Source organism: Trachurus japonicus, chromosome 18 (assembly GCF_045865225.1).
Source record: "Trachurus japonicus isolate A0001 chromosome 18, Traja_1.0".
Lineage (NCBI taxonomy): Eukaryota > Metazoa > Chordata > Actinopteri > Carangiformes > Carangidae > Trachurus > Trachurus japonicus.
In genome coordinates this window covers 11,154,545-11,164,259 of record NC_140924.1, presented here as the reverse complement: position 1 = coordinate 11,164,259, position 9,715 = coordinate 11,154,545, and the positions used below count along the sequence as shown (strand labels likewise).

The following is a 9,715-nucleotide window of genomic DNA, read 5'->3' as shown; positions in this document are numbered from 1 at the left end:
TGATTACAGCCCCTTTAGCATGGAGTATTTTGGTTCCCACCTGCCTTTGTTTGTTTTTAATGTAACAGTATTTGTTCACATAGTAGAATAAAATATATAGAAGACAGCTAAATCAAAATTATAGCTAGCTTGCCATCCAGAATGAGAGATCTGGGAGTAATGTGTTATTGTAGGCCTAATTCGACTACAAGTTGTGTAGCTAATTACTTTTTAAGACCATTTATCACAGTTAAAATGGCCCTTTACTTGTTACTTATGAAATACTGATCATCAACACTGTGGGCCTATAAAAAATAACTAATTTTACCAATATAATTTATTCAAATTATTATTAGCCTATTATCATTATTATTATTAATCCAGAAACTTATATTCACTTCACAAAAAACTAGTCCCTCAGTTCCTCTGGGAAAAAGTTTTGACATAAAAAAAAAATTTGCCTAATAGTTTAGTTTATTGTCCTCAAAAGTGGAAATTTCTTCTTTGGCTTTGACACACCAAACAACCAATACAAGTAGGCAAGAAATTACAACAAATAGCAGCAGCAATAGGTTAAAGTAGCACTATTGCAAATACAGCAGTAATAGCAATAATAGCCATAACTATCTGTACACAAAATATAGCCAAGGGTGTAGTTCCTGTGGAGCAATTTATGTAGAATTCATTTTTGTTGAAACAAGCCGGCCCGGCACTTAGCTATGTGAAGAGGGCGAGGATGTTTAGGCGATATCTGATATGCTCGCTGCAGCACTTGTCCCATCTAGTGGCCGAACAAAGAATTTGAATTTGCGATAGTGTTACTTTAATAAATAGATAAATGAAAACAAAAAACAAAACAGACACTTACCTAAAATCAGGTGCACTTTCTTTTTAAGTAACCGTGGGTTCCAGGGCCGGTTCTATGCAGGCATATATGAGGGGGCAGTCAGAAATGTGAAGGGGGCATCATGTGAACACATCATGCTCCAGCACTTTTTTTCTCTGTGCTTATAGTAACTTCATTGAATTGGGTTGTTGACTATGTGTCCAACCCCAACCTGGAGAAGTGGATTGCACTTTGTCAGGCCTCTGCCGGGGCCAGGGTGGCCAACCAGGGTCTTAGGCCGCGTTCAGACTGCCAGCCAAAATCCGATTTTTAGCCCATCCAGATTGGAACTGGATGGCTCTTTTTAAGTCTGAACAGTCCCAAATCACATGAAATCCGATTTTTGCAAAACGGATCGAAACCACCTCCAGGAGGTAGTTTCAGATCGCATTTGGACAGATGCGTCTCAGTCTGAACAGCTCCAAACACTCAGATCGGTTTTGACTGTCCGTGACGTCACTCTCCGCGGCGCTGTCACTGTGTTTCAGGTCCCGTATGGCCCCGTGAGCTCCAGTTAAACATCAATTTCCTTCTTATTGCTTTTATTTTATGCAAACTACCGTGTTGTCGGCGACAGGAGTGACGGCGACGGCGCGCTCCAGCTCTGGGGTGCTGGAGTTTCCCGTCTCTGTGGCTGCACACGCACACACACACACACACACGGCGGGCTGAGGTTGAAACTAGCGGGGCAGTGCGGCTGCAGCACCGGGCAGATCACTGTGCTGCAGCTGATCTGCCCCGTGCTGCAGCCGCTGCATCCGCGAGGCATCGCCTGTCACATACGGCGGAGCCTCCACTCCGACGTCGTTGCTACAGCAACCTGTCAGATGGGTCAAAAATGTGGCCCAGTCTGAACAGAGCCAAATACGATTTGGACACTTGCTAAAAACAGTGTGGACAGTCAGCCCTAAAAATCGGATATGAGAAGGAATCAGATTTGAATCAGATTTGCCTGCAGTCTGAACGCGGCCTTAGAGCCCAAATTTGTTACTGTCGTAATGCAAAGAGCCACATTATATGGGGGGTCAGGGGTGTATATACCTGAAGATGCATTGCAAACCCAGAGGGGGTGAAAAAGGTGAGTAGCTAAACCCCTGTAGGGGGGTCTAGGGGCATCCCCCCCAGAAAATGTTTGTGATTTTAAAATGTGAGTGAAGCATTCTGGTTTACTCTGAGAATAATGTATTTTGAGTTTATTAAAATGTGCTTTCTCAACTTCTAAAATTTGGATTTGAGGGGGCAAGACATTTATTTGAGGGGGCGCTGCCCCCTCTTGCCCCTGCGTAGAGCCGGCCCTGGCGGGTTCTATGATGCAATAATTGTGATTAAATTGTAAAGTAGGCTACGTGACAACTCATTTTCAATTTCTACCCAAAATGTGTTTTTTAGGGTTTAGGAGGACCCAGGTCAAAAAAGAAACCGGAAGTAGGCCTCTGAACTGGAACAGCGTTTTAAAAAATCAGGTAGTGATCCATCTCTTCTCTAGACGATCTTTGCCTCTCCCTCTCTCCCCCCTCTCTCTCTCCCTCTCCCTGGGTTTGGTCTGCTGCTCCGTCCAACCATCGGCTTCTCGCTTCTGTCTCCAACCTCCGGATTCTTTGGACCAAAATAAACGTTCACTGTCCACGTTCTGGGTGACCCAACGTTGGCCGTTAACCGGAGGATTTACCGCCATTTTTTGGGGAGAGGGGGGCTCGAGCTCGGTCGTATCCACCTCCCTCCACTTCTAATTTATATATATATTTTTGACAAACCTTTTTTGTTGGGTTTTTTTTGGTCATCTTTTATCTTGATATTTTTCCCCCTCCGCAGCCGAAGTGATGTCCGTCGCGGGGCTGAAGAAGCAGTTCCATAAAGCCACACAGGTGAGAACCAACGGCTCTGTTTATGTTTGTGTTAACGAACAATTGCTACTATTTTAACACTTTTTTGCGTATAAAAAGACACAGGAAGCCTACTGAACTGAAATGAAACAATAAACACGGTGTTTTGCTGAGCTCCAGCAGCGATAACGACGCTCGATCAGCAGCAAGCGACTGCATGTAGGCTATAGGGGGGTGAAAATGATGAAAATTTGAATTTAATTGCGATTTTTTTGTTGTTGTCCCTAATGAGACCCCGTTGTCACATTTAACAGTAGTTTTCAGTTTGACTTTTGTCGTTTAGAGCCTACATAATATCGTGTTTATTCGTGTTAATGAGCTTAAATTAGGCAAATTAAACGAGATTTGTGGGTAAATAACAGGCTGATTTCTCGCGGTGTTTTGTGAAGCTGTGGATTCAATAACATGGGTAAAACACACACACACACACACACACACACACACACACACACACACACACACACACACACACACACTCAGGTTGGGATGTAATATTACGTAACATAATGTGAGTTGAAACTGCAGAGCTGATTGGCCGCTGCTGCACGCAACAGGGAATTCCCTCCATCCTTCACTCATCCCTCCATCCTCTCTTACACCCCCAAGCTTTTTTTATTTTTTATTAGCCTGCTATCTCTTTATTAAATGCACCCACTCTCTTGTTGTTGTCTTTCTTTTTTCTTTCTGCCCTCCCTCCCTCCATCTACCACTGCCTTCCTACCTAAACACACTTTCATCCCTCCATCATCCGTCCTTTTATCTCATCGCTCTTTCTCGCCGTCCATCATCCTTAATGGATAACCAGCTCTTTTACCTGTCTCTTTATCCTGTTTTACATCCCTCCTTCATTCCAACATCCCCGTCTTTTCATCCATCCATCATCCCTCCTCCTGTCTGCATCCTCTCTTCACTCGTTTTCATTAACATCCCCTCATCATTCCTCTGATTGGCCATCCATCATCACTCCTACTCAACATCCTTCACATCCCTTCATCTCTGTCTTTCATTGCATCCACACCTCCATTATCCCATCTCTCCATCCATCTCCATTACATCTTTCTTTCTATCTTTCGGATGGAAAGATAGATAGAAAGATGTAAAGAAGATGGATAGAGAAAGAGGAAAATAAGGACTAATGAATGGATGATTCATTAGTCCTTATTTTCCTCTTTCTCTCTCCGCTTAGTCATTTTCTTTTACATCCCTCCATCCTTCTATCACTCTTTTCGTAACCACCAGTTTCTTTCTCTTTCATGTCCTTCCATCCTTTAATGTTCATTTGTCGTTTTTCTTTGCCTTTCCATCCCTCCATCATCCCTCCACTGCGTTTCCACCCCATTATTGACACCTCTGTCCTCGTACTCATCGCCCCTCCTCTTTTATCTTCCTCCCCTCTTCGTGACCACCTTTCTCCACACCTCCATCCTCCACCTTTCCATCCCTCTTTCATGTCTCTGTGCCCTCTGTCCTTTTGTATTTGGAGAAATCCTTTCATCATCCCTCCGCACACCTTTTTAGAGTCATCCTTTCATCGTCCTTTGATGTTTTCCTCCACCACCACCTCTTTCTACATTCATCCTCCCTTCTGTCCTCCATTTGAATCCCTCCATCATCTCTCAATCCTCCCACCATCCCTTCTTCTTCTTCTTCCGCTTCTCTTTGAACATCCTCCACATCTGTATTCCCTCACATCGCTACACATACTATACCGTCCCCTCCATCCTACATCCCTCTGTTATCCTTCCATCATCAAGTCCTGACATTTACTCGCATTTCTGAATGAACATGTTTCAAAGTTGTTTTTTGGTCGTGAACAGAATCACAGAGATTCACAAAGACGACTTTTGACCTTTTGTTTGTTGTCGCTGTTAGAAATGAAAGTAGAGAGAGTTTGACTGGTTGAGACGAACAGGTGGCAGTACCTGTAAATGAAACCTTCAAACTACTACAGTGCTGTTTACCTCCAGTACTATGACTGGTACTTTTTTCTGCTTTTGAGGTCCAGAGGTCCAAATCTGAGCCACTACCTCCATTGCTGTAGAGGCCGACTTCAAAATACCCAAGATCCCCGATATAGCTATTTAATCAGTAGCTACCTGGGCCGATGTCCGATCCTAATATTGGATTGGTGCGTCCCCATTGAGAACCCCATTGTTAAAACTGTTGCTAATGCGAGTACGCAACTACCACTTGTGCTGTAGGACTTGAGTCCAGGCTTCGGTTTCAGTTTGGGACCAACGTGCAACCTACAAACTGCTAGCGTGTCGTATGCTACCAGTATTAGGCTACCACTAGTACTTCTTCGTCCATTGCTGCTGCTCTTTAAGCAAATAATAGTTCTACCACTGCTTCTTCAGATCCAGACTCGGACTCTAGCATATTTAGATGTTTCGGTCTGGACCAGATTGCAATGAACTGCTAGCAAGTTCTTCTTACTGCAGCTGTTCCCTAGCTAGTAGCTCATGTTAGCTCCTACGATGCTCCAGTTTTGAGCGACTACCTCTAGAGTTGTACTTGTTGGGATATTTCAGTTTGAACCGGAGTGCAATCAAGGGATATCATTTGTTTACCAAAACTACCAGCACTTCCCCTACTCTAATTACAACTACTGCTACTACTGTTGAAGCTTGTACTAGTTTTACCACTCCAACCGATGCTAATGGAAATGCTGAGCTGTCACCAGTCAGTGTTGTTTGATTTAAGTCTTGGTTTCAGTGCAATCTTCTCTAACATGTTGTATAAAGTAGTACTACTTCTACTCGTACAACTGCTACTGCTGCTCCTCCTGCTACAGTTAAATCCTTGTTTACATAAGGCCTCTTGTTCAAAAAGACTGTGGTTGAAGCTGAGCAGTAAAAAACACAGTTTACATAAAAATGCAACACAGAATGTCACAAATTCAGGATTTTTGGCATCTTAAAACAGTCCAAGAGCTGTGTAAACATCTCAAACCATGACATCATCAAATCCAATCTTAAAATGGCTGTTTGCTTCTTCCCACACCAAACTCTTTATTTATTATTTCTATTTTGTGCCAAAGCTGATGAGAAGAGTCAGATCAATCTCAGTGTTTGAAGTTTCAATATGCCATATTCAACAGTTGGCATCACATTTTCATCAAAAACTATAAATAAATAGCCTGATTTAAATCCCGGAGCACTTTAACTCTTCTGGAAGAGACTGGAATGACCGGACACTGTGGACTTTGACGGGTTTGGATATTTTCCATCCTGTGCAGCAGCGTCCCAGATTCAACTGTGGACACAGAGACAACATCAACTGGATCTGTTCCTGGTTTGAATGCAAAAATATGAATCATTCAGTGATTCAGTCTGAGTATTGAACGTCAGGATCAAGTGTGAAGTACTTTAGTTTTGACCCAAAAATAAAATCACCACTCGTCTTTGTCCATTTTTGGCTTAGCTGGGAGTTTGGAGGCAGAGCAAACCTGACAGAGGCAATGGCCATCTTTATTTATGGATAGGGATTTGTATTGGCAAAAGCTAATGTTACTTAATGTTTTTGTTATGAGCTGAATAATACTATACTTCATTATTACGTTAAAGAAAAAAACAAATATAGTCTCAGTTCTTTACTAGAAGAGTTATTTTTATAGCTACGTCGGAACCTCTGTGAGTCTAAATCGATGAAAATGTTGTTTATTTCACACTTTTCATGCAGTAATGTGACACTGAGAGCTTCAGTAATGTCGATTAAAAACTGTAAAAGAAACCTGATCATCCCGCTGAAGGAGCTGGACTGTTTCCAGTGTGTATTACAATAAAACAAGAAACAAACCCAATCAATTAGCTTCACGTCTGTGTTTTGTCTCGACCGTCATCGGGGCAAATTCTTGCACATTTGTTGCATTTGACAGATGAGGCGACGCTGATAAGGAGAGGAGATGATGTTTATTGATTCCTGACCGGGAACTGGGTCACTGCAGCAGAACAGAGCAGGAAATAAAGATTTTAAAAAGTACAGCAGCAGAAACAGAGACACAGAGTCCTGGAGGCTCAGACAGCAACTCCAAGACACGAGACTGCACAGCGCTACGACTCTGTGCCTCATCGTTATTGTATAATTATATCAAACCAACAGGAAGTGAGAGAGATGCTGCAGAGTCATCATAGGTTTATTATGAAATGAGAAATAAATAGAGTTTTCTTTACATGACTATCATTAGCATTTAAAGGGGAAATCAATTTATAACATTTTTGCAACAAACAATATTTAAAGGTTAAGCAACAGAAGAAACTCATTTACCGTCCCTGCGGGGTGATACTGTGATTGTAGCTAAAAGTCATTAGTATTTTAATGCAATTTATTGAGGTGGAGTTTACACATGAAGAGACTAAATTACACCCAGAGGCCCAAGGAGAAGATGAGATTTATTCTTGTTAATGGTTCAAACAAACCTTTTTCTTTTTTTTTTATTAAATAATTTAACTTGAACACCCACAGATTGAATAACATGTAAGATACATAACATCTATGACTAATGTAATGTGTCAGTGCACATTCTCAAAAGATGAAACGCTTGATAAGAGAAGAGCTCAGCCTGGAAACTGAAGATCTATGTCTTTTAAAACAGCTTCACAGTTACACAATTTAAGCAGCAAGAAGTCTCTAAAACAGTCGGTCTCTGTGTTTCCAGATAAAGTTGCTACAGGAGGAAATTGTCCATTTGTTGAGGACTATTTTCAGTGGCAGATTAAATCACATTTGGTTGGTTCTGGTGACCCTGGCCTGCATGGTGTCCTGGGTCAAAGTCTACGACGTCTCCAAACTTTTACATTTTCCGTTTAAAACCCCTGTACAGACTTTTCCTTTAGTGTTGATTTTGGCGGCCCCTGTGGACGAAAACGGTGGAATGAAGACTGCATTTCCCACTGTCATGAAGACGTTTGTCTGGCCGGCGCGTGTAGATTTATTTTGGAAACGTCAGAAAGAAGACGGGACTTGCTTTTTCTTTTTTCTTTTTTTGCAGCGTAATGTAACTATACGTATCGTTTCGTCAGTGGTCCGACCCGACCATGCCTTCCAGAGGTATAGAATTAGACTACTTAGAAATGGCGTATCTTTACACTAGGGGTGGGCGATATGGCAAAAATATCATATCACGATTTTTTAAAAATGAAGTCACGATTTCGATTTCATCACGATCTCAAATCGAAAAAAGGAAAAACAGACAATTTAGGCCAAAGAACCTTTCTGAACAGATTTTAATCTAAATAGTTGCAGTTTTGCCAACATGTGCAAACAACGTAAACATAGTAAAAGGTAAACAACAACACTCTGATAAAGTGCACTCTTGCAACATAAAAGGTAGCTTTCAATAAACATGAAAGTAAAATATCAATGAAGACATTACTGTTTATTTTATTCAACACAGTCATTTTAACAGGATTTTAAGTGTATCAAAACACTAAATAGCTCATTGAAAAGGGTCAAATAAAAATACAAACTAAAGTAACTGTTGTTATCTCTTTTAGCAAACTTTGCAAATGTCCTTTGTTTGCGCTTTGCAGCATAGAACTGCAATTTATAGAATGAGCCCCAGACGATCCTACGATCTCTGCACTTTGGCAGATCGTCTACACGCTCTAATCCTTCACAATCTAATATCGCCATATCGCCCACCCCTACTTCACACTGATGGGCTCATTTGCTGTTGTAGGTAACAGAGACACATCAGCAGAAACCAGAGACTTTTGCGTATCCAGTTAAAAGCTCCGTACAGTTTTTACCTCGGACGCCTTTGGAAACGAAGACGCCAACAGTCGGTCGCCCTCTGATTGGATCGGTCAGTCTACTTCCTGTTTACACCAGCTTGCCGATTCCCGGTGTAAACGAGTGATCAGGTGTGTGTGTCTTGTGTTTTCAGGTATTTTTGTTCAGGAACAGCATTATGAAATGGAAGTTGTAGTCGTGTGTGTCCATGGTGACGATGGGACACAACAAACACACTTTTTTTCTGGAGGCCACATTCACTGTTCAGGAAAAAAAAATGTCACCGGCCTCGTCCACCTGTGAATCAGCTGTTGATCCTTTTTTTTTTTCTTTTCATTCTTTGTCTGAAAAGAGACGAGCGTCGTCACAAAGGAGCAGCAGCAGGATGAAAAAACACTGAATCACATGTTGATGAGAAGCGCTGGCGTCTCCGAGGTGAGATGAGATGTTGACAGTGTGAGGGAGAGAGAGAGAGAGAGAGAGAGAGAAAGAGAGGCCAGAAATAGATCTGTGAATCAACCACAGACGTTAATGGAAAGAAAGGTAGGGGAGGAGGAGAGGGCAGCAATATCTATCTATCTATCTATCTATCTATCTATCTATCTATCTATCTATCTATCTATCTATCTATCTATCTATCTATCTATCTATCTATCTATCTATCCATCCATCCATCCATCCATCCATCCATTCATCCATCCATCCATCCATCCATCCATCCATCCATCCATCCATCCATCCATCCCTCCCTCCCTCTATCTGTCTATCTATCCATCCATTCATCCCTCTATCTGTCTATCTATCCATCCATCCATCCATCCCTCTATCTGTCTATCTATCCGTCCGTCCGTCCGTCCGTCCGTCCGTCCGTCTGTCTATCTATCTATCTATCTATCTATCTATCTATCTATCTATCTATCTATCTATCCATCCATCCATCCATCCATCCATCCATCCATCCATCCATCCATCCATCCATCCATCCATCCATCCATCTATCTGTCTATCCATCCATCTATCCATCCACCCATCCATCCGTCTCGCCATCCATCCATCCATCCATCCATCTATCTGTCTATCCATCCATCTATCTATCTATCTATCTATCTATCTATCTATCTATCTATCTATCTATCTATCTATCTATCTATCTATCTATCTATCTATCTATCTATCTATCTGCCCGCCCGCCCTTCCATCCATCCATCCATCCATCCATCCATCCATCCATCCA

The 9,715-nt window shown here is 41.9% G+C and overlaps 1 protein-coding gene across 1 annotated transcript in view; it reads left to right on the top strand.

Annotated features, from left to right (window-relative positions):
* Nucleotides 1-2,631: 2,631 nt before the first annotated feature.
* The window catches only part of sh3gl2b (SH3 domain containing GRB2 like 2b, endophilin A1), a 32,715-nt gene continuing 25,631 nt past the window's right edge, over nt 2,632-9,715 (top strand). Inside the window, exon 1 of the mRNA XM_085759486.1 lies at nt 2,632-2,730. Coding sequence (XP_085615612.1) covers nt 2,686-2,730 — 45 coding nt within the window. The 5' untranslated portion in view covers nt 2,632-2,685. The remainder of the gene's footprint in view (nt 2,731-9,715) is intronic.